Here is a 25,386-nt window from a genome sequence, read left to right as displayed (position 1 = left end):
ATTTTAATAATTCAATATTTTTTATTTTTCTTATAAATTCAAGTTTTTCAAATATTTAAACCTTTATATTTTTTTAAAATAAATTCATACATGAGTCTCATAATCAGTTTAGTTTATAATTAACATGTTTTATAATGTTTATAATTAACATGTTTTATAATGTTTCACCTTTAATGGTCATATGTACGTACATTCTAAAACCCGTTGTAGGGATCCAATTAATCTGGATGGCATCTGCATAATTCATCTCTATGATAAATTTAAAAAAGAATTAGATGAAAAATTGGAATTTGATTTGTAAGTATAAAACATATTAATTAATTTTCTAACATTAGTGGATTACAATGTATAACATAGATAATATTATCACTTAATATTTCCTGTTTTAAAGACTATTTAAATAGCATCAACTAACTGTGTGGATTCTAGATTGTCTATTATTTAAAATCACCAAAGAAGAAATAAGTTTTGGTTTTTAATTAAATACACTTGGGAGCATATTCTTCCAAATATCCATTTGAATGTTTATTGTAACTGTTGATTTGGATTAGTCGATTTTATAAGTAACAAAAAGAGTGGATCAATAATCGGTTAAAATAAATAAATATTTGAGTTGAAGATAACATGAGTCGAGTTAAATTCATATGCAAATATATTACTTTTCAACAAGCTAAACTTTATATATAAATAATATTTTGTTTAAATTATATAAGTATAATATAACGTATTTATCTTTAATAGAAAAATGTATGTATTTTAAGCTATATTTAACACGTTCAACACAAAAAATCTTTAATTTTAGCTTTTTTTTTTGTAAGGCCTTTATTTTAGTTAGCTAGCTATAAATGTATCAAAATTACAACTACTATTTAATATCATAACTTCTAAAAAAATACATGACAATGAAACATATAACACTAAAACCGACACAAAATACATCCAATAATAATAATAATAATAATAATAATAATAATAATAATAATAATTGTTCCCAAATCCCTAAATTAAAGTATAGCCAAGAACTATAAATGGATAAAACCTCCACCGGTGGTGTATTTAGTTATAATATCCACATAACCCTTGACACGTCACACTGCCTTCAGTTTTGACCTACCCTAGTCGCCATCTGATGACTACCCATATATTTCCACGTGGCTTCCACTCCTTCCTCCCTATAAATACATATCACCTCCTAACCTTCCATGTCATCATCAAGTTCCACAACTACAGCATCCGCGGCGCCTCGATTGTTTTCGTTCTCATCTCCCTTTCTATTTCTCAAACAACCGCCATGTCAACCTCTGATCTCGCCGTCATCTTACCTCGTGTCATCATCGTATCTAGACGAAGCCTTCGCAAGAACAAGTTCGTTGATTTCGTGGGTACGTATTAATTAATTTCTTTGCTAATCGATCCCATCTGAACCACGAGAAATTCGGATCTTTTTCTTTATGAATGTGGCTGTGCTTTTGATTAATTACTTTCACTCTTTTCATCATATATTTATCATAAATCAATCGTCTTTTTATGAACAAAACGACGGAATCATGTCGATAAAACGATAATTAATTGAGATAGGTGTTTTTTTAATTATCAGGCGAATATCATCTAGATCTTATAGTCGGATATGGAGCTGTTCCGGTGATCGTACCCCGAGTGGCCGGTGTTCATATGCTGTTGCACAGTTTCGAGCCGATCCATGGAGTCCTTCTGTGCGAAGGAGAAGACATCGACCCATCGCTATACGAAGCTGAAGAAACCAATCTCTCCCCGGAAGAATTGGAAGAAATCCGGCGTCTGCATGTCAGCGACACCGCCATTGACAAAGAAAAAGACACAATAGAACTATCGCTCGCTAAACTTTGCCTCGAACGAAACATCCCTTATTTAGGAATATGTCGAGGATCACAAATCTTAAACGTCGCATGTGGTGGCACCCTTTACCAAGACATCGGGAAAGAACTAACCAAAAGTCGGCCGCAAGAAAACAAAGTGATCCATATGGATTACGATAACTACGATGGCCATCGTCATGTGGTTGAAATTGTAAACGACACCCCTTTGCATCAATGGTTTGAAGAGTCTTTAGAAGACAACATGGAGATTCGTGTCAATAGTTATCACCACCAAGGAGTTAAGAGGCTGGCCCACCGGTTTAAGCCAATGGCTTTTGCACCAGATGGTTTGATCGAAGGTTTTTATGATCCCGATGCTTATAATCCTGAAGAGGGTAAATTCATCATGGGTTTACAGTTTCATCCTGAGCGAATGAGAAAACAAAATTCAGATGAATTCGATTATCCTGGATGCACTGCAGCTTATAAGGTAATTACTCTATTAAACAGTGAGCACCATCATCCCTTTTCAAAACCAGATGATCAAACATTTTGTAATGAATTATATGTAACATGATGTGTAATGTTGTAGGAATTTGTTAAAGCGGTTGTGGCATATCAACAGAAGCTGAATAGCACAACAAAGGTGCCAAAATCTTTAAAGCTTGATAAGGAGTTGGAGCAAAAGAGAAAGGTTATTGTTCGAAGCTTTTCTCTTGCAAGAAACTTATATGAAGGAGGTAGCAATATTCGTCAACCTAAAGAATCTGATCTTAGACCAGGAGCAGAATTTCTTGAGGTATGAAATATGTACATATTAATGGAGTTTGGTTTCATTTTTTGATTCTTTTTTTCTTTTTAAGCTTTTGGAATTAATTTGTTAATTTCAGTCAAATACAGCATTGAGTTTGCAACAAGAGACGAGGTTGAAGCAAATGGGAGCAACAGTGAGGAATGCATCTTCATACATGGAGAGATTGAAGTTGAATGAAGATAGAGAGAAATTGGCAAGAGTTGTGATGGGGAAGATGACAATTGAACAGTTATCTGATTTAAATATCTTCTACCACATGATGGGCCAGATTTGTTCTGAAATGCTGGAGAAACATCAGCTTCAAAAAACCCATGATCAATAATAATCTTTAGTTTTCTTTATCAAGAATCACATGAATCTTGATGAATTAACAATAATAAAGATTAATCTTGTTGTTAACTACCCGTCCAGAAAGATTTATTAAGTGGTGAATAACATGTTACTTTTCCATTTTCACATGCATCTATCTATGTTGTCACTATTTTCCACCTTCTTTGTTGTTGCTTGACAGTTGGAAATGGGCCTGTATTAGTCAAACGATGTCCTGTTGGTTATATAATATTAAATAAAACAACATGTCTAATTTACTAACAAGTCAAAATCAATTTCCCCTTTTATCCAACTAAAGTCAACAAAATCATACCTAAATTGATCATGGAGCGAATTTTAAAATTTTGTATTAAAAATGATAAAGTTGCTCTCACATTTCACAATTTTCAGTGAGACCCATGATCAAAGTATGATGAGATGGATCTGATCATTGAAATAAACTCGAAATTGTTCGATTGTTTCATCAAAGATTTTGTGGGCATCATTTTCTGAAATGAAGTTGTATGAATACAATCGTTTTCCAAGTAGGTGAGATTTTGATTTGCAGACTAATCGATTTATGAAATGAAACCATGAACGATTCTATATAGCGACAATATGTTGTCCCTATATCTTAAAATGTCAATAAAAATTGTCAACTCTATAGCGACGACTAATGACGTCCCTATAGGTGCTTATTCTTGTAGTGCATGTGCACAATTCCGTGAATTCGAAGGATCGCTTTTTCTAACAAAAAAGTACGTTAATTTTAGCCGTAAATTCTCAATATATGTCAAGATCACGAATTTTTCCCAATATACACATTTTTTTTCAAATGGCCTTCTTATTTTTTTTAACAAAAATGATATTGTTTTTACTTGATTCTCTTCGTGGAGATACTCTCTTTTCAGCGAGTAGGCTTTTTCATGTGTTCTTATGTCTAAATGACCAATAAGTTAGATTAAAATTTGAAGAGAAGCTCGTTACTTGTGTGTGTTATTATGTCCTATATCGGAAAAAATAGAGAAAAGAAAGAGACACACTGACGAGTCAAGAATGCAATAAAATTATAATTTCATAAAGTAAATGAACACATAAGGTAAATAAATCTAGTTTAGCTCTGATTGGCTGGAATGTAGCAAAGTTACAAGTACAATGAGTAAGTTCTCTGAAAGTGCGATTCCTATAACCTATGCTACAACATTATTTATAGTGCTATCAACAGTCACAAAAATATACATAGAAACTTCGACATCTAAGTGCTAAAACGTAAGTGCTCTATGAAATACATAGATATATCGAGGGTGTGTAACCTTTGATATAGACAACTCAACAACCTTCGACATTATGATCATAAAAATTCGATAGAATATCTTCACAACAAATTGAACTCTACATTATCCCCCTTTGTGAAGAGTATTCAAGTCTTCAAACAGAAGGTAATGCCTTTACCACTTCCATCGACATCTTCTTTATCTCAAATTACCAACAAATAATCTTCCTTATCTCCTGCCTATCAACATTAGAATTCTTCTTGTACTATGCAATTCTGAGCAGGATGTTGGTAAAATTTGTTGTCGAATACATGAACATCAGTGTAAAAGAAATGCTTCCTCTGCTTCCCTTTCACTTTCTTACCTTGGAACACCACTCTCAAAGGTTTCAAAATGATCTCCCTGTCATCAAACTATTCCAGGTCCACACCATTAATTATCGACTTTGAATTCTTCCTAGGCTTGTCATATGTTTTGGCTATCTCAAAGTCAGATAAACCAAGATGGGTTGGAAAACAATCTATAAAGTTATTCATATAAGCAAACCCTAATACATAAGCTCTCTTATCATTCACTTGCTTATCATCCAAAGTTTTGATAAGATATTCCAAAGTGATAAGATCATTTAGATTCAGCAAAAGGAAATCAACGATGGTGAACTCACATACACTCTGATCTACTCTAATGACCTTGTATCGATAGTTCTAAAGGAGATTCTCAAACACATCATCCTTCAATATGGACACCAGCTTCACAATTTTCTTTAAGGACCAAATCTCCTCCTCTTTCTTCCCAAGCACTGAATTAAACCTCATCTCGACATACTTGAAGTTTTCATCTTCATGGAAATTATTAGCAAGCTTGAATTGTGCAAAAGTAAACATCGTTGGATTATAGGAGGAGCTTAACTTCTTTAGGTAACAGAGGTGATCAACCTTACGTCTTCTAAAACCACTCCTCTTCATGAAGTTATCAAACTTTAAGTACAACTGCTTAGAAGTTTGCTTCACGCCATACATGTTTTCTTTCTTCTTGAACACCAACTTTTTCTTACCAGTTGTAAGAGCACTTTCTGGCTGTTCCTTAAAGATGTCTCCTTCTAGTTTATCATGAAGGAGATCATTTGTATTCACATCCAGGTGCTCTAGAAGTAGATTTTCAGAGGCCGCTGCATTCAACAAAGAAGTGATTGTAGTCATCTTCACAACTGGAGAATCGTCATCTGCCTTCTGTTGGATTCCCTTGACCATCAATCTTCCTTTGCAAGTTTTACCACCATCTATCTCATCCTTAACATGAAACATCTTCTTGTTTTGAAGTCCACTCAACTTGATATCCATAGCCTTTTCCCAATGCATGGAGTTCATCCTCAAGGCCTCTAGTTTTGACTCATTCTCACACATCAACGTGTCATTGATTGATAGAGAATACCTCACTTGAGTACTTTTCTTGGTGGTCCTCTGGATAATATCTGGTTTGATTTTTGAAACACCTACAGCTCCACCCTTATAACCATTATCACCTGAGCTCCCACTATTTCCAGGTTTATCAGAACTCCCATTGCTTCCTGAATATCTACCTATCATTATACCAGAAATAGGTTTTGCATGATTCTTGAATCCTCCCATTGAAGAATCTGAAGTTGGACTGTAAACACCAGAATGAACTGAACCCGACTTCCCAAACTTAGGTGGATTGCCTATCTTCGCAAAACTGACTTTCTTCAGCCTTCCAATAGAACATGTCTTAGAAGCATCTATCACAATCTTCGAATCTAGCATCCTCCTAATGGATACATACTTCCTTATCCCCTCCTCACTCATATGAACAAATCTTTTGTGGCATAGAGTGGATGTTCCAACTCCTTCAACAATGCTTTCTTCCTCTTCAGAAACCTCCACCATACATAGTGTACCATGTTTCTGACCCTTAACAATGATCAAGTTTCCCTTCTTCACCTTCCACTTGTGATCACCAAATGTAACAGGATGACTTTCATTATCAAGTTTTCCAACTGATATCAACATCCCCTTTCGATCTGGAATGAACTTGACATTCTTTAAAGTCCAATATGCACCTAGAGTCGTCTTGAGAGCCACATCTCTGACAACCTTGATATACATACACTTGTTATCTGTCAATCTAACCTTTCCTTGGTAATGCTTGAAGTTCTGCATCGCATCTATGGAATGACTAGCATGAAATGACGCACCATAATCCAAGATCCAAGATTCTATTGAGTTTTCAATTAAACATATGAGCGTGTCACCTTCAAAATCTTCTGTCATATTCATTTCTTTTTGGCCTTTATTTTCCATGAGCATTGGGCAGTGATTTTTAACATGACCACTCTATTTGCAATTCCAACAGGTCACGCCCCTCCTGTTGTTCTGTCCACCTCTCCTTCTTGACTTTGATCTTCCACTACTACCACACTCTCTGTTGAACTCCCATCCTCTGTCTTCAATACTTAGAAGACTACTAGAAGCCTCTCCATCACTTCGTCTACGTACATCCTCACCATGGATTAAATCGTGAATGCCTTCGAATGTTAGCTTAGCACCTCCAGAATGGTTCATGTATATTCTTCTGGTAGAGGTAGTTTTCAATTTTCATTTTCTAGAAACCTAAATCTTTAACATTGAGCTTGTCGATCTTAACTCTCCCGTCTTCAGCCATAACTCTGATACCAGTTTGTTAGGTGATAACAAAACAATTTAAGCACTTCAGACAAATATCAAAACAAACTTCAATTAACTTGCGGAAATAAAACTTCTGAAAATGTAAATCAAGTGAACACAATATTTAACGTGGTTCAGTCAATGTGACCTACATCTACGGGCGAACGAGAAAGAGAGAGAGAGAGAGAGGGAGAGAAAGAGAGATAGATAGATAGATAGATAGATAGATAGAGAGAGAGAGAGAGAGAGAACTTTATTAACTTCTAAGAAAAAAATACAATCACATACATAGGTTACACTCACTTAAGCTCTCAAAACAAGAGAATCTATATTGCTTACTAACTGCTCCAAAGGAGTGCTCTCAACCTCACAAACTTGAAAGTTCTGTACATTTCAATGATAGGGATATGAGCCTATTTATACTTGAAGGATCAGCCCTAAAACCCTAATGGGCCAAGCCCATTGGCCCATAGGTTCATGAAAGGTGTCAACCAATCACAATTCGTCATGCAACATCTTCTAGAACATTATCCTAATATGAGCATCAACAACACACATGATGGATCATCATGATCCATAATGGCATATCAATATTCAAGATTGGCACATCAAGATCACCATGGCAAATCAACCATCATGGTGGCACATCAAGCAGTAACCCTTGAGCATCTTCAACTTCTAAGCTTCCTAGAACAATCTTGAGCATCATCGGGGACTTCATAGCATACAACTCATCAAGGAACATAAGTGGCGCATCTACCTTCAAAGTGGCACTTCTTCCTCCAAAATGGCATATATAGACAATAAGTGGAGATTCCATATTATGGATACCACTTCTTCATCCATAATTGCACCTCCACCTCATGGATGGTGCATCCACTCTTGAATGGCATATCATGTCACTTTGTGGCATCTCAAGTCACTTTGGCATATTATGTCACTCTGTGTCATATCTTGTCACTCTGTGTCATATACAAGCATAGGACGGCGTATCTTGATAATAGATTGTGCATCCATACACCAGGATGCTCTATTCCACTTCCAGGAGCTCTATACCCACTTTTGGAATATCCATTCCTTTGTTAGGAGATCCATTCCTTTATCAGGAGATCCATTCCCTTCTCAGATGATCCATTAATTTGTCACATGCTACATGAATCACAAGTGCTCCATGTTGGACAAGACTTCATACCTTAACACTTTCTCATGCTTTATCATCTCTTCTCTTTCTCTTAATAACATACATTCCTATTCTTTTTTACTTTCATATATCTCTTTCTTTCTACTCTTTCTATTTCTTTTTACTCTTTCTCTTAGCCTCTTAACAGTCTCTTCTCATACTTTTCTATTAGCCTCTTGACATCCTATTCTCATAATCTATACATACTTTGATTCTGTCTTTATCTTTATCTCTTCTTTTAGCCTCTTAACAAGATTTTCTCATACTCTTTCTCTTCTCTATTATTTCTTCCAACTCTTTCTGTTTGCCTCCTAATAGGCTCTTCATACTCTTACTCTTCTTTATTCTTATGCCTCAACATACTTTTCTCAACTAGACCAAACGACCTCACAGTGGCGAATTTAAGATTTGAACTAAAGGGTGTCCACTTCAAAATTAGGTGACTAAATTTTTTGGAAGAAAGATATAGTTTATCGGGTCGGTTATCGATAATACCACGTGAGTCAATATAAGCTACTAATTATGTAATATAAACTACTGATACTCATATTTATTATTTAATATAAGCTATGGACATGAACTAACATCACATCTTATTTAGAGTATGCCATTGAGTTGCGATTACTTATTACCGAGACATTTATGATAGATAATAATGCACTTGGTCTATACTTAAGTTAGTTTCAATTTAGATCTTCTAATGTCAAAAAACTTAAATAATCTAATAAAAATATGGGAAATAATAAAATAATAGAAAATACAGAAACCCTATATTGAATTTAAGTAATAGTATATTTGAAATATCATAAATTAATAGGAATAGTAAAAATCGCTAGTACCCTTATCAATTGCAGACAACAGGCTTTTTCTCCTACTTTTCAGTTTACAGAGAAATACTTTTCCAAATCTCATTCACTCCTCACTCAAAAACCACCTACATGATTTCCAAGAGAAGAAAGACTAATCCCTGATTTTGAAGAATAAATATCACCGACCGAAGAGGTGGAGAAGGGTGCAGAAGCAAATGTCGATGGACGACAGAGACTGAACAAAGTTAAATAGGGAAGCGACGGGATGTAGTTGCGGCCGCCAAAGAGCCGTATATCGATAGAGTTATGGAGGTTAAGGACGGCGGCCAGTGGTAGTGTATGATCCAGGAAACTCGAATTATATGGAAAATCAATGACTCTGTGAAATTGTTAGGTTGTGAAATTGGTTGGTACTTGGTACTAATATTTTCTTAATTTTTTTCTCACTTTGTGTTTCCGTTTCTTTCTCACCGTTTCCATGTTATATATTTTTATAGTATCTTACAGTTATATATGGATTATTGATTTAGTTTGGTTAAAAAAATTCATAGGTGTCCTTCTAAAAATTTCAAGGGTGTCCTTCTAAAAACTCTCATATATTCTCTAAATACAATTTCAAAGTAAGGGGTGTCCAAGGACACCCTTTTAGTATACATAGGTTCGCCCCTGCGACCTCATTTCTTGCTCTACTCTAAGGGAATAACACCCGATTTCATTACTGGGCACGCTAACCCAAACTTACCCCTCTTTCTCTTATGACCCCTCGTGGATCCTTAATCTTTTTTCTTACTCTTGAATCCCTCACGGACTCCTTACTCTTAACCCCTCGTAGGTTACATTTAAGTTCCTACAAAAAACTTTATAATCTTGTTCCTCGAATTGAAAATTTCTCTATCTCTTCTAAGAATACTCAATCTTGATTCTCACAAGAATCATATAAGTTCCCTAAAGGGAATTGTCTATTTATTTCCCTATAGGGACATAATATCATTCCCACAAGAATCATACTCTTTTTCCCTATAGGAACCTTACTCTTTTCCTCGAAGGATCCTTACTCTTGTTCCTGTAGGAACCATACTCTTATCCCTGAAGGAACCATACTCCTATCCTCGAAGGAACCTTACTCTTTTTCTCGTAGGAACCATAATCTTATCCCCGATAGAACCATACTCTTGTCCCCGAAGGAACCTTACTCTTGTTCCTGTAAGAACCATATGCTTGTCCTCAACAGAACCATCTATCACTTGTTCCTATAAGAACCTTACACTTGTCCCCGAAGGAACCATCTATAACTTGTTCCTTTAGGAGCCTTACACTTGTCCTTGAAAGAACCATCTATCCCTTGTTCCCATAGGAACTTTACATTTTTCCCCGAAGGACCTTCTTTATCTTGTCCCCGTAGGAACCTTACCCTTTATCTCATTAAGATATCTTCTATTACTCATCTAGTACTTAATACATTAAGTACTTAATCTATATCTATGTCTAGTACCATATAGCATTCTACAATACTAATGGTAGCTAGACATACTTACATACTCTTATGATTATATTACATATAATCATCTTCTATCTCTATTTACTTTCTCTTGGGTATTCTAACAAACATCATTGTCATCTCTAAACATACATAAGATTATATTGCATATAATCCTATTCTTTCTTTATCTACTCTTATGGGTATTGCTAATAATACCCACATCTTTCCTTGCTAATTTACACATGCTTTGGTTATACATACATGCTCAGTTACATGGTCTTACATGTATAACCACAAGAACTTAACCTTACACAGAATCATATTCTATAAGATCCTTTCTTTTCTTTCTCTAAGTCATGCTCAGGTATAAGACACATACATAATATATATATATATATATATATATATATATATATAACATAATTAAAGGAGAGTGTGAAAGATATAACTCACCTTATTAGTTAGTGAATACTAACATACACACACACGCACACACATACACACACACACACACATATATATATATATATATATATATATATATATATATATATATCCATCTCCTACTCTTTGGCCTATTCATACACACACATACATACATATACACACACACACACACACACACACATATATATATATATATATATAAGCTTTTTAATATGTCTCTTCCCATTCAGAGCTTAATGCTTTTTAAGGTCAAAATGACCACTTAATGGATAAAAATTCTAAATTCACATTTTCTTCTTCTAATATCACTCAAACCATGAATTAAGCATCTCATACTACTCAACTCATCATTATCTACATATAATGCATCAATTCACTACTCACTAGTTAGGGTTTCAAACCCTAACTCTCAATGGATTGATTTCACCCTGGAAATCACTTCCAAATCTTGTAAAAAGCTTCTGTACACTCTCAATAACATCATAACATGCTATAGGTTGATCAATTCAACCATTCTAACCAATCTAGCACTTTCACCATTTAAGCTCAAAGCTTAATCTAAAGGATAAATTTTTACCATAATGGAGAAAGGATGTTAATCCTTATTAGACCCCATCTCTAGTTCATCTAGCCTCCTTCTTGGCACCAAAATCGTCTTCTCCAAGCTTCCAATCGATTTCCCAAAGAAAATGATTGAGAATATAGGTTAATACTTGTGTTTTAATGTGTTTCGACGGTGCAAATTCTATTATCCCCGTCGCGGAGACCCCTTCAACCTTGGTAAAATGCCGCTCAAATACTTTATGAGCCACGACATACACTTTCCGTGCCACATAAACTGCTTGACAATAGTTAGCTTAACTAATTTCATTCTAACTTTGGGACACTCTGTCCCAACTTCTAACTCTCATATCTTCTTTGTTTCTTATCCGTTTTCGATGTTCTTTATATCCACGTATAGGTGGGAACGTACTCTGCACATCCATTAAGTCAATTTTCACTGAGTTAATATGGGTCTTAATTTATTAAGTCACAAAGTTGGCCTAAAAGTACAAAATTTCCATCACATTTTGACCAAAAATGCATCTTCTCATGCATTATTTCTCTACAATTTACTCATCTAACTTATTCTATGTGACGTAAACTCTTATTGTCCATTTCCATGAATTTACAACTTCAGTTTACCATCTTTTTCTCAAAAATGATCAAATTACCCTTTTGGTCAATATTTGACTAAAAGTCAACCTTATCAAAATTTTGGGTTCTTACAATGCTATCCTTTGCCAAATGGTTTTTTTACATTACAATAATTGCAATCATATCCAGAGTCAACACCTAACTTCTTCTCACTTGAACCAACATCTTTCTTATTCTCAACAACAAGATTAGATGTCGAAGCACTCTTCTTGAATATGTTACTTTTGAAGTTTCCATTCATTGGTTTTTTTTGTAAAACTTTTTGACATTGTTATTGGAATAGTAAGTCACGACTTCATTGTTTGAATTCACAATCAAACCTTTTTCATTTTCACTGTCTTCAACATCAGATGAAGCTTCATTGACATTGGTTTTAGAAACTAGAGCGAAAGGACCACCAAAACTCGCCTTATCCTTTTCATCTACAATTTCTTTGACTTTTGCTTCATGTGCTTTCAAGATATTGTATAAGTTCTAGAGAGAGTATAAATCAAATTTCTCTTGAGTCTTGATCATTAGACAAATGTTTTTCCACTCCTTCCTTAAACCTTGTATGGACGTAATACGGAACTCCAGAACTGATCGAACAACATTGTACCTTGAACATTTATGAATCAGATCGTTGAATCGATCATAGTAAGCTTCAATTGACTCCATCTCTTTCTGCTTGAATTTTGATAACTCAAAGAGACACTGAGTTACTGAGCTTTTCTTGGTTCGTTCATTGCCTTGGAACTTTTCCTTCAGAGTATTCCAGAGCTATTAAAGTAGTCTTATAACCCCGAATATGGTTATAAACGACTGGAGGGAATGCTCGCTGTAATTCACAGATGCACCTCTTGTTATTCACTTCTTTCTTTATTCGTTTTACAGTTATGTTTTCATTTGGAGCAGGTGTACCAACAACTTTAACTAAAGTTGCACGAAATGGACCATCTCTAATTAGACGCGATAGATCTTCATCAATTCTGTTCATATAATCTTCCATACAATCAACCCATTGATCGTAATACTCTGGAATCAACATTGGGTTTTTTGTGGAGGATCCAAAAATACTTGCAAAGTTCATCATTGTGTTAACCTTCAAGTTAGACATCGATTTGTTTAGAAAGAATGAGAAAATTGAATTGGATTGAAATCAAATCAGATTAATTGAATCTTAATTGTATAATCGTACAATCTCAAACTTCGTTCGAAGAAAAATGTCTTTCAAATGCGGAAAATGTTGTATTCATAAAGATTGAATCAACAAAAGAAAACGTGAAAGGAATTCTCCAAACCATTTGATGATTCCTGCTCTTATACCACTTGATGAGTTAAGAATTCAGTCAAATTATGATTTTGTAATGTAAAGGAACACAGAAGGTAAATAAATCTGGCTTAGCTCCGATTGAATGGAATGTAGCAAAGTTACAAGTACAATGAGTAAGTTATGTGAAAGTGTGATTCCTATAACTTATGCCACAACACTATTCATAGTGCTATCAACAGTCATAAAATATACATAAAGACTTCGACATCTAAGTGCTAAAACATAAGTGCTCTATGAAATACATAGATATATCGAAGGTGCGTAACCTTTGATATAGACAACTAGTCAACCTTCGACATGATGATCATAAGACTTCGATAGAATATATTCACAACAAACTGAACTCTACACACACACACGAGAGAGAGAGAGAGAGAGAGGGAGAGAGAGAGAGAGAGAGAGAGAGAGAGAGAGAGAGATGTGAGGTTGGATCGTGAAGAGGCAGAAACCATGACTACAATCATTCACATTGACATCATGCATGGCTACTATTAAACATAGTTGGATAGTGTATTTATTTGTTTGGAGATATAAGGCCCATCAACATATATACCGGATTTGAACCAATTTCATTTTTTTTAAAACCGGTTTTTTTCTAACCGATTCAGTTATTTTAGAAGTGAAATTTCGTTTATAACCAGTTTTACTTTTGTTAAAAAAACAAAAACCATTCGTTTCGGTTATTGTAGAAAACCGGGGAAAAAAAAACGGTTTCTATTTTTTATTAAATTCTATTCCCTACCGGCAGTATTAGTTGAACCGGTTATTAAAAAACACAGTAAGAATTTTTTTCTTCTGTTGTTAAGAAAACCCGTTGTGAACTTTGTTACCAACTCTACTAAGATTCAATTAAGGATGAAATTGTGGACTTTTGCCCACTTACGAATTAGCGAGCCCAATTAGCCAAAATAGTTGTAGCTTTTTTTTTCTTTTTTCTTTTTAAAGTACGCCGAGTGGACCTCTGAAATTATATATACCCTCCCAAAAGGCCAAAAGTGAAATTTTGGTGAATAACTACACTCTACAATATACTATATATTATATAGTAGCCCTAACTATAGTACTATACTGGGATACCGAAAATATATATTAACATATCTATATCTATATAATTACTATCTTCCATCTTCTTAATGTGTTTATGTGTTGTTGCTTGGCAATTGGAAATGGGCATATATAGGTCAACGACCTCTTTTGGTTATATCATATTGAATGTAACAACACATCAATTTTACTAACAAGTCAAAATCCAAATTTCTTTTATCCAACACTAAAGTCAACAAATTCCACCAAAACTTGACCTAAATTGATGATGGAGTGAAATTCTAATTATGGTTGTAGTTAGTTGGATAATTAGGTCCATAATCTTGAACAAAAACTAGCAATTAATAAACCTTCATCAATTCAAACACAAAGATCATCATTTCCTAATGAAGTCCCAAATCCTTTCTTGGTGTCCTTCCTCTTTAACCATAATCAACTTGTTAATTCTCATTGTAGCTCAAAGAGCTTCAAGCAGCCTCCATGAATCTTATGAAAATTGTGCCGAGTCATTCACTTGTGGGAATATTTCCAACATCCGATACCCTTTCTTGAAACACCAAGATCCCATCTACTGTGGGTATCCAGGCTTCGAGCTCGACTGTAATGGCAAAAATGCCCCTACTATCGACATAAACAACATGACATACCATGTTCTAAGCATCGATCAAACATCCAATATCTTAAAGATCGTTAGAGAAGATGTGAAGGAATCGATATGTCCACATGATTTCGTCAACACCACCATTAATCACAACCTATTTGATTACTCTCCAGCTTACATGAACATCACTTTCCTTTACGGATGCCCAGATTCCTTCAAGCTTCATGGGGTTCCTCTTGATTCATTGTCTTGTGATGATAATGGGATTGATAAAGTTCTTGTTTTGCCCGGAGAACAAGGCCCTGGAATCTGTAATCACAGTGTCATTGTCCCGATTCCTGTAATGGCAATCGAATCCACTGGATTGGTGAATTCAACCGGTTTGGATCAAGTTCTCCGGGGAGGATTTGAGGTTAATTGGAAACTCGATGCCATTAATTGCAGTCAATGCACTCAGTCAAATGGTCGTTGTTTCTACGATTATGATTCAAATCGAACTTCATGTGCATGTTCTACCGAACCTTTCATCGCAGAAACGTGCACCATGGCTAACGCAACTCAAACCAGTTCTTCGTCAAAGAAAAAATCCATGATTATAGCTCTTCCTATCACCGGCGCCATTCTTGCTGCCATTGGAATTGTCTCCGGACTCTTTGTTTGCAGGAAACGGAAGAAAAGGTATCCTGCCGGAGAAGATGATGAAACTCAGAACAAAGAAAGTGCGACAACGACTGTTTCAAGCAAAGGCGTTGCTACCAATTTTCCGGCGAGCATTACTTCTTATTCTTCTTCAACAATGGAATTGGGAACCAGCACCTATTTCGGAACTAGGGTTTTCACTTGCGATGAACTGGAAGCAGCTACCGGTGGCTTTGACGATTCAAGAGAACTCGGAGACGGTGGTTTCGGCACCGTTTACTATGGTAAGCTGACGGATGGTCGAGAAGTGGCGGTGAAACGCTTATACAAGAACAGTTTCAAGCGTGTGGAACAGTTCATGAACGAGATCGAGATTTTGACGATGTTAGATCACGAAAACCTGGTGAAATTCTATGGATGCACTTCAAGAAGAAGCAGAGAACTTCTCTTAGTTTACGAGTACGTTGCTAATGGCACAGTCGCCGATCATCTTCATGGAAAATTCGCCAACTCGAACTCAAATCTGAACTGGCGATTGCGGTTGAACATCGCGTTAGAGACAGCGGAAGCATTAGCATACCTCCATGACTCTGACATCATTCATCGTGATGTGAAAACCTGCAACATCCTTCTAGACGAAAATTTCAAAGTCAAGGTTGCTGATTTTGGGTTGTCAAGATTATTTCCGTTCAACGTCACACATGTCTCCACCGCGCCACAAGGGACGCCGGGATACGTGGATCCGGAGTATTACCAGTGCTACCGGTTGACAGATAAGAGCGACGTTTATAGCTTCGGGGTGGTGTTGATGGAGCTCCTATCGTCGTTAGAAGCCGTTGACACGAGTAGACACAGGCATGATATTAACTTGGCTAACATGGCTATTGACAGGATTCAAAATCGTCGGTTGGGTGAATTGGTTGACAAGGCAATTGGGTTCGAGAACGATGGTGATGTGAGGCGGATGGTGACGTTGGTGGCGGAGTTGGGTTTCTGGTGTCTGCAAGTTGAGAAGGATATGAGGCCGACGATGAGAGAAGTGGTGGAGAATTTAAGAGGGATACAGAATGAGAAGATGAATGTTCAAAAACCAGAGGTGGTTGACATTGTGGTGGAGGACGGTGGTAATCCGCCTTCATCTGATTCAGGGATCACCGGCAAATTGGTTGAGAGTTAGGCGCAGGAAGGTAGGTGATTGAGTTTATTTCATCTTCATAGTTCATATTTGTTTCCTAGAATTACTATTCACTACTTTTGTTATTAAAATTAAAATTGTATTAAATGATTTGATACTTCCTTAGTTCCTTTCACTCTTTTTCGTGTTTTTTCCCCTACTAATACAACTATAAATTAAGTTGTCAGAACGAAAATAAAAGGTTAGTAATTCATAAATATATGTGAACTAGAGTTTAGTAGGTTCATGGGCTTATACCAATACAAACGTAAACACATGTGAACTAGTGTTAAGTATGTTGATGGGCTTATACGAAAAATACATCTACAAATTATTTTACTATGAATTTATCAAATAAGATAGTCATAACTGTTGTATGCTTCTAAACAATAGATAACGTCAAATGTGATATAAAAACACTAAAATGATATAAGTATGTGAAGTTGGAATAGGACAAGTTTCAATCTTGAAATGACATGTCCTGATGTCCTTTCAAAAAAATATATATATATTATTTCATACTAGTATAACAGTATCTTTACAATTACTAACATATTTTATTTTCATACTAGTATAACAGTATCTTTATAATTTGAATTCAATTCTTTCATTTTCCAAACATATAGCATGATTTTTATCATGCACCGTGGTTGTTAAAATGGTTAATGTTGTTTAGATGTAACTAACTACTGTTATATCAATTTTATCTTCCCACAAAATAATTTATAACTTAAATTTCTCATCTTATGTTTCAGCTTTATTTATATAAAAACTAGAAGTGAAACCCCGCTCCGCGGGGTTCGGTTAAGATCAGAGTTTTACATTTTTATTTATCAGTTATGTATATGTTGTAGTGATAGATAGTGAACACCATGCAAGGGCATTTTCGACAAAAAAAAATGTTAAAATCACGATTTTTTTACTAAAAGAACAGTATATAGTGGTATTTTGGTCAAAACTGTTAAAATTATTAGTTTTTTTATCAAAAAAAAAAACAATATGTATGAGTATTTTGGACAAAAACTGTTAAAATCACTATTTTTCACCAAAAAAAAGTACATGGTGTCAATTAGGACAAAAACTTTAACACAATAAAACTACTTATGTTCCCCAGATCGAACATTTCCAAGATCACCTTCTAAAAATTACGTTTTTGGTGCCTGGATCCTTTAGTGGGCACGCACATTTAATTTTATTACAACCAATTAAGACGTGCCTATTGAAAAAGCTAAAAGCGGATCACCAATATCTGCTCAAAATTTGTTAGAAAGTTGGAAGTAGGTTTGTCAAATTGGAAAAAGGATGGTAAACTCACATGTTGGTTTGGGTGTTTTTGGCTGTCGACAGAAAATAACATTTTCAATCTGGTTCTAAGACCAAGAACTTAAGGTTTTCCCCATACACGATATTTTCCACAGCCTAGACAATCACCAGGTATCACACCTATATCATCTTTCCCTTGAAAATGTGTTGTTTTCTGCATTGGTACAGATGGCATCCTATGTAGCTTCTTGAGAAGGCAATTTGGGTAAGAGTTAGCTGAAAACAAAAAATGAAACAACACACAGTTGTTGATTCTTCATCAGTCATTCGGTCAATAGAATCTTCAAAGAAATTAAAAGAAAACAAAAAAAAATTAGGGGTCAAATAAAGAGAAAACAAAAAATCAAACCTTCAACCACCTTGGTGATGGTTAGCGTCGGCCTCACGAAGTCCGTCGCACACCCATTGAGTTTATTTGGAAATTGTCCTCCAATGTGGATATACATGGAGACAGGAGAATTCCCCACACAGTTTTCTAATGCTACAAATTCTTTCTCAGCCTTGGATATACATGGAGACATAACTTAACCCTTTAAATTTTTCTGCAACCCATCAACATGAGCATTTCATCCTGCAAGAAGCAAGAATCCCATAAGACACAGTTGTGGCAAAAAATTAGCAGAAACATTAATCTCTGAGGCTACATCTTTCAAATTGACTTTTCTTCGTTCAATCAACTACAGAATAAAGGGTAAAGTTGTTACACATGAAGTTTTTAAGAGCAATATGTGTCAAGAATATTTATCCTACCTTCTTCAGAAGTATAGTGAAAGCAGGACAACTATTTTTTTATTGCGAAGTTCCAAGAAAGTAATTTTCATGAAATAATCAAATATTGTGAGCCTGTATGGTATAAAATAATAGGCGAAATGTTGTTGGAACTACCTCTGCCTTAGCAGGTAAAGTCTTCACCCTTATTTCTCATCTCTCTCTCCATTTTGTATGTTTTACCGGTATGCCACCAAGATATAAGAAATGGTTCATCTAGTTTCCACATTTAACAGAAAATCATTATGGATTTTTTCTTTATTGTTATTATCATTTATTATTTTCAATCTCAACATCAAATCTAAAGCTTTCTACAAAAAAGCAAAGACATAATAGTCAACCTGATGAAAAATCTCTTCCGCATAAGAGCTCAACAACTTCGTTTTCTATTTTTGGTTCCTGCCGCAAAAATTAGAACAAAAATCAATCAAAATAAAAATTATTGGATATTGAAGTAATCTTAATGGTTCATGGGAGATAGATACATACAATACTTGCAAGCAAGGATAATTGTCATTATTTGAAGGAATTGTGTCAGTTAGTTGACAGATATCTTGCAACAGATTTCCAACCAAATTGTTGCCTCTCAATCCTCTTAGTCAAAAGAATCATATAATCTGGTCAAAATATATTAAACAATAATCTATAGATAATAGAAATGAGGCTTGGAAACTTACAAATTTTCTAAAAATTTATTCCGGTATATAAGCTTTGGCAGTTCCCCATTCAGATGGTTTTGTGCCATGTACCTATAAAAGCATTGATTTCATGAATATAAAATATGTTTTTTTATTCCGAAACAAATAAAAATAAATACATTAAATTACGTTGTTGTAATAGAAAAAAGAAATTGGTATTATGTTGTATTTAATTAAAATATAACCGAAAGTAGATCACCATTTTGGATTGATGTTTGGAAGTGCATTACCATTTTAGGGTTATTGTTTCATTGCTTTTTGAAATACATTTCAGAAATGAATTTGATCCCCTGAAAGGTCGAAGATTGAATTTCCTTAAAAGACACCTCCAATTTCTCTTGAAATCCTTTTATCCTTTGTTGTAGAGAAGGCTGCAAATTGGATAGAAAAACTGTAAATTAGTAATATTTGATTATTTTTCATTAAAAGGCTTAATCAAAAGCCAATAAGTCATAAATAGTGTAACCACCACCACCATATCAGTTGAGAACGTATCCAGACATAAGTTTGATATAATCACCACCACACTCAGTGTCCTGTTCAAATTTTATAGAGTACTGTAACGGTAGTGGTCTATTTTTGTTGCCAAAGAAGAGTTACTAAAATCAAAGATTAAACGTGCTTATGTTATATTAAAAGTCAAAATGCTAACCTGATTAACAACAGCTACCTTCGTATGGGTTAGGACTAAGGAGTTTTTAATGAATTTGAATATTTGCACATTTTGCAACAAATGCTTATTTTTTTCGTTGAGCACCATGAACATAAGGTCATTTTGGGAAACAAATGTGCAAAAGAAAGTCGTTAGTGCAATGGCAAATGACAACTACTACTACCTTGAATAATCCATCGTTAGATGGATTCAATAATGGCATTATAAACCATAAAAGATTTATGAAAGCAATCGATAACCATATATCCAGGAAGTAATAATTTATATTGTAATTTTGTATAAATTCTATTGATTAAATGAAAGGTAAGAGAAGCCATTTAGAAATAGCCTACCTCAAATAGTTAGATTGAACCTAAAGTTTTTGATCCTGGTTGAAATCCAACGAAGGAGAATACCGAAGTTCATCATGGTCCCCAAAATTGACCCACGTTGTTGCCTTTAATTAAAAAAAATCAAAGTTATGGAAGAAGTTATAAACAGATGGAGAATCATCCGACACTCCCAAATCCATCGACCCACCGACCAACAATCCCCGCTTCAAGAAGTCGGTGTTTATGGTATAATCGAAAAAGGAAGTAGAGTCAGTGGGTATTGGATTGCTGTCATTGGTAGAAGTCGACAGGATAGTGGAGATGGCGGTGTTAGTTGTGAATGAAGATGAGAGAAAAGGGAAAACGGGGAAGATGAAAGATTGGGAGAATGGGGAAGATGATAGGTTGTAAAGAGCGGCATGGTTCCAGTAGTTGTTGGGAGGCGCCAAAGTTGGAGGAGCAAGAATCAAGAGAGGAAATGGTGACAAAGGGAAAAAGAAATGAGGAAGAGTATAGAAACGGTGGAGAAGATAGTGGAAGGCAGCTGGCAGCCATTTTGAAAGCCACATGTTTCCCATCGTGGACCAAGTCACCGACCGTTGACCAGGGACTCAATTCTAAATCAGCAACCCCTGAAATTAGATGGATTAAAAGAGGCAATAACTTCAAAACCCTGTGGTCAATTGGGGGACAATCAATTAGGGGGACAAAACAGTAAATCTAAAAAGGAAATGGATCAAAGATGGCAAAAGACACCAACTTTACTGTAGATAAGGGACAATAATTTTAATATATATATATAATGAGATAAAATTACATAAATGGTCCTTATGGTTTATCAAATGTCACAAACTAAGTTATTGTTAAATTTTTTGAAGAACATGGTCCCTGTGATTTTCAAAACTTGCATGAATGATCCTTTTTGCTAACACTGGTTTTAGTCCGTTGGTGTGAGGGTAATTTGGTCTTTTTAGATACCAGGGACTGAGTTTGTGACAATAGGTAAACCAGTGGCGGAGCTATATGGGCGTTGGGGGTACTGCAACATCCCCAAAAAATATGTTTTATATAAATTTATTTATAAACATGCTCTATGTTATTGTACCCCCGCTAAAGACATTGTACAATGTTTTTTAATGTCCATGATGGGTAACTACATAGAATATATATTGATAATGTTTGTACCCCAAACTTAAAATTTATGTGGCTCTACTACAGGGGTAAACTAGAGATACCATTTTTTCTATATTTTAAGTTTAAGAGCTTATGACTTTTCACCCTTTTACTTATTAAAATTTCATTTTCACCATTCACTTTGAACTTCGTAAAATATTATTTTCATCCCTACATTTTATAAACTTTCATGTTTATCCCCCGTATTGTACATAATTTGATTTTCCAAAATAACATCCGTTCGTTAACCTAAAAGAACTATTTTTTTATGTTCTTATTTTTATATATGTGTCGGTATAATTGAAGGTGTTCAACGTATCGACATGATTTTAGAACTTTCACTCGTTAATTCTTTAACTTGTTTTTTATATATGTGTCGGTATAAATTCAAGTTTGTCTATGTTTCGATTTATTTTTTTATGTTTTTGTGCTTAATTTTATTTATGTTTTCTACATATGAGTTGGGCCACATATACAGGCACTAAAACTACAAAAAGTTTCTGCTTTTGGACCAATGATGCAAGTCGAAAAGATTTTGGACTTTATACATAACTTTTAGCAAACCACAAGGACCAAATTTGCAGTTTACTCAACTTAAATTATCGAAATAAATTACATGAATGGTTTCTATGGTTTACCTGTTATCACAAACTCGGTCTCTACTACCTAAAAAGACCAAATTACCCTCACACTAAGGAACTAAAACGAACGGTGTTATCAAAAAGGACCATTCATTCAACTTTTGGAAACCATATGGAACATGTTCCTCAAAAAAGTTAGCAAGGAATGGGTTTGTGACTTTTGGTAAACCATAGAAACCGCTTATATAGTTTTGTCTAAAAATTATAGCTTAAATGGGTTAGACAGTTTTACGTATATGTGATATTTTATTTTATTTTTAAATATTTATTATCATTATGTGCCTACTCTTTAATGAATGATATATAGCCTTTAGTATCATAATTAAATGTATTTTGGACTAGATCACAATTATCGACAACCTATGTTTTCGTGCTTAATTTTATTTATGTTTTCTACATATGAGTTGGGCCACATGTACAGGGACTAAAACCACAAAAAAAATCTGATTTTGGACCAATGGTGCAAGTCGAAAGATTTTGGACTCTATACATAATTTTTTGCAAACCACAAGGACCAAATTTGCAGTTTACTCAAATTAAATTATATAAATAAATTCCATAAATGGTTTTTATGGTTTACCCGTTATCACAAACTCAGTCCCTACTACTTAAAAAGACCAAATTACCCTCATACTAACAAAATAAAACGAACGGTGTTATCAAAAATGACCATTCATGCAACTTTTGAAAACCACAGAGACCCTTTATGAAGTTTTGTCTGAAAATTAAGGTATTAGTCTTTGTTCTATTAGACAACAAAGATCGCATTTTTTCACTTCGTTCAAATAAAAGTTGTACCCGTACGGAATTCTTCTGTTTCTCAGTATGAATCTATCGGCACCATAGCTGTGGCATACAACTTTGGACCTAACGGCCGACCCAGTAACCTTTCGGAATGGGGGATCCCCGTTGGCAACAACCACGGTAGTAGTTGCGGAACTACTGGGCCGGGAGAGGACAACCAAGAAGAATAGAAAGGTCAAAGGCTTTTTTTTCTATGCGTAGATTCGATTCGGAGAAGAGATTCTTTCTTGTAAGAACATGATCTTCTTTACTTTATTTTAGTACCTTGACCAAGTCAGCATAGAGCGGAGAAGGTGATCTCTATCCATAGGCTTCTGCCACGGAAGATTCTATCGAAGCGGCAGTTACCAGAAAAGAAGATCAGAATCGGGGCTCGGGGTCACGTATAATAAGATCCGAAATCTCTACTGGTTGTTTCGATCCACTAAGTCACGTCTTGAACTAACGCTTTGATCTCGGCTTCTAGAATTGAACCCTCACTCATCCCATCTCCCCTTTCACCGCCCGAAACCCAAGAAGTTGGCTTTGCCAACACAACATTAGGGCCGTCCCCTTCATTCTATACTGACTCCGGCCCGGGCTGGCTTTTTGGGAAGCCCGTCCCCACCGTGCTCACGGCCCGGCTGGCCTGCCAGCGGTAGTGGGAATTATCCCGTTCCCTGGTCAACCAGAAATTCTTATGTTCGCGATTCTTCATCCACCGATGCAGAAAATGCTCCAGTCTATACCATTCTCTGCCCGCTACCCCTGCTCCTACTTCGAATGATAGAACGATTCGAAAGGGGCATACGTACGTTCAACTCTAATTCATGCCATGAATTGTTAAGTCCTTCTATAATAGCTATTGGCTCTCTTCTTGTTGTTTGATCTTTTACTCGGACAAGTGCTACAACCGTCGAGCTCCCTACGCAGGTAACACCCTACTCGTATTACCACGGTCTTCCGAGTAGGATATGTAATACATAGGGACGACCTCACATTACTGAAGCGGCATTTTTGCCTAGAGGCATTTCTGATCATTGCCCTTGTATTGTTAGATCTGAGTCAATGCGGACTCCGCCGTGGGAAGAGCCGCTTCTTTCTTGCTTGATAGGGGGGCTTCCATTCACCAGCGCAGACTAAAAGTGCTGAGTCTTCCAGCATATCATCCGTATAAGTAAACCAATCCGAATGGGAAGGTACGAATGAAAGACATACGAGATCACAAACGTAGATTGCTCGCGGCTAAGTATGAATTGAGACTGAACCCGCGCGTGGTGGATTCACAATCCACTGCCTTGATCCACTTGGCTACATCCGCCCCTACCCCCGCACAGGTAAGACTTTAGAGAAGAATTCCTGGAAAAAAAAAATTCCTGCAAAGCAAAGAAGTGTTTGCTTCTCTCATAGGTTCAGAGTCCTATAAGTATCCCTTAGTCTGAGCAGCTTGTTCCTTTGGAACGTTAGCATCATATCTTTGGATTTAAGTCAAACAAGGGATATATTAGACTCCATCTTGTTTATGAGTTCATGATCAGGCTGAGAGAAAATAGGCATAATAGCATAGCCTGAATACTAGAATTATCAACCCCGAGAGAGCTTCCGTATGATTCTTTCAAGGATGTTTCATTTGATATAGCCCCCTTTATGAAAATGAGTTATGCTCAGGACCCCACTACTCGTCGTATTTGGTTTGGTATTGCTACCGCGCATGACTTCGAGAGTCATGATGATATTACTGAGGAATGTCTGTTAATTTCTTTCCTACCTGCCCTAAGGCTAAGGGGAGAACTGCATGTACTAATAGTCAGATAGAAGCCTACCAGCCTACCTTGTTCATATCGAGCCGGACAGGAGAGACCCTCTTTCAAGTTAAGAGAAGCAATTCCGCTTGAAAATAGGCGTTGTAAATCAATTCAAATAGATAGGGGAGTTCCGAACCAGCAGCCTTCGCGCCAAGCAAGACCGCCCTTGTCCCTTTCCTTTCTCCATTCCGCCTCCTTCTTTGCTTTGTTCCAGTAGAGTCTAAGGCAAAGCTAAAGTGGTTCGTATGCCTACTTTACCTACTTGACGAAAGGGAACGAACTTCGTTTGCTAAGAGCTATCTCCCAACCTCTCCCTTATTGACAAAATGAAAGGGATTTCAGGCAATTAGCATATAAGAACAAGCCAAGCAGTCCCTAGCGGGCTATCCGTCATTAACTCGAAGAAGTGCAACAA

General features: G+C 35.7%; 2 protein-coding genes and 1 long non-coding RNA gene across 10 annotated transcripts; 2 read left to right on the top strand and 1 right to left on the bottom strand.

Moving 5' to 3' along the window:
• The first annotated feature begins 1,193 nt into the window (after nucleotides 1-1,193).
• On the top strand, nucleotides 1,194-3,186 carry LOC111903092 (putative glutamine amidotransferase GAT1_2.1). The gene is made up of 4 exons (XM_023898877.3): nucleotides 1,194-1,382; nucleotides 1,598-2,325; nucleotides 2,428-2,634; nucleotides 2,726-3,186. The coding sequence occupies exons 1-4, from the start codon at nucleotides 1,292-1,294 to the stop codon at nucleotides 2,969-2,971; spliced, it is 1,272 nt and encodes a 423-aa protein (XP_023754645.1). The 5' UTR covers nucleotides 1,194-1,291; the 3' UTR covers nucleotides 2,972-3,186.
• An 11,582-nt stretch (nucleotides 3,187-14,768) lies between these two features.
• Nucleotides 14,769-16,922, top strand: LOC111903089 (LEAF RUST 10 DISEASE-RESISTANCE LOCUS RECEPTOR-LIKE PROTEIN KINASE-like 1.4). The gene has a single exon (XM_023898876.3). It carries the CDS (start codon nucleotides 14,769-14,771, stop codon nucleotides 16,797-16,799), a length of 2,031 nt encoding a protein of 676 aa, XP_023754644.1. The 3' UTR covers nucleotides 16,800-16,922.
• Nucleotides 16,923-17,820: 898 nt separating this feature from the next.
• LOC111903091 (uncharacterized) lies at nucleotides 17,821-21,104 on the bottom strand. Of its 8 annotated transcripts, XR_006188285.1 has the most exons (10): nucleotides 20,591-21,104; nucleotides 20,238-20,321; nucleotides 20,061-20,121; nucleotides 19,816-19,956; nucleotides 19,565-19,636; nucleotides 19,377-19,481; nucleotides 19,229-19,286; nucleotides 19,005-19,103; nucleotides 18,469-18,690; nucleotides 17,821-18,335 (listed from the first exon to the last, which is right to left on the bottom strand). It is a non-coding gene; the product is annotated as an uncharacterized LOC111903091 (long non-coding RNA). The 8 variants fall into 8 exon arrangements; XR_006188286.1 differs by lacking the exon at nucleotides 20,061-20,121; XR_006188282.2 differs by lacking the exon at nucleotides 20,591-21,104 and having other exon boundaries at nucleotides 20,055-20,121; nucleotides 20,238-20,584.
• Between the last annotated feature and the right edge of the window lie 4,282 nt (nucleotides 21,105-25,386).

This window comes from Lactuca sativa, chromosome 2 (assembly GCF_002870075.4).
Source record: "Lactuca sativa cultivar Salinas chromosome 2, Lsat_Salinas_v11, whole genome shotgun sequence".
NCBI classification, from domain to species: Eukaryota; Viridiplantae; Streptophyta; class Magnoliopsida; order Asterales; family Asteraceae; genus Lactuca; species Lactuca sativa.
This window is presented reverse-complemented; position numbering and strand designations above follow the sequence as displayed.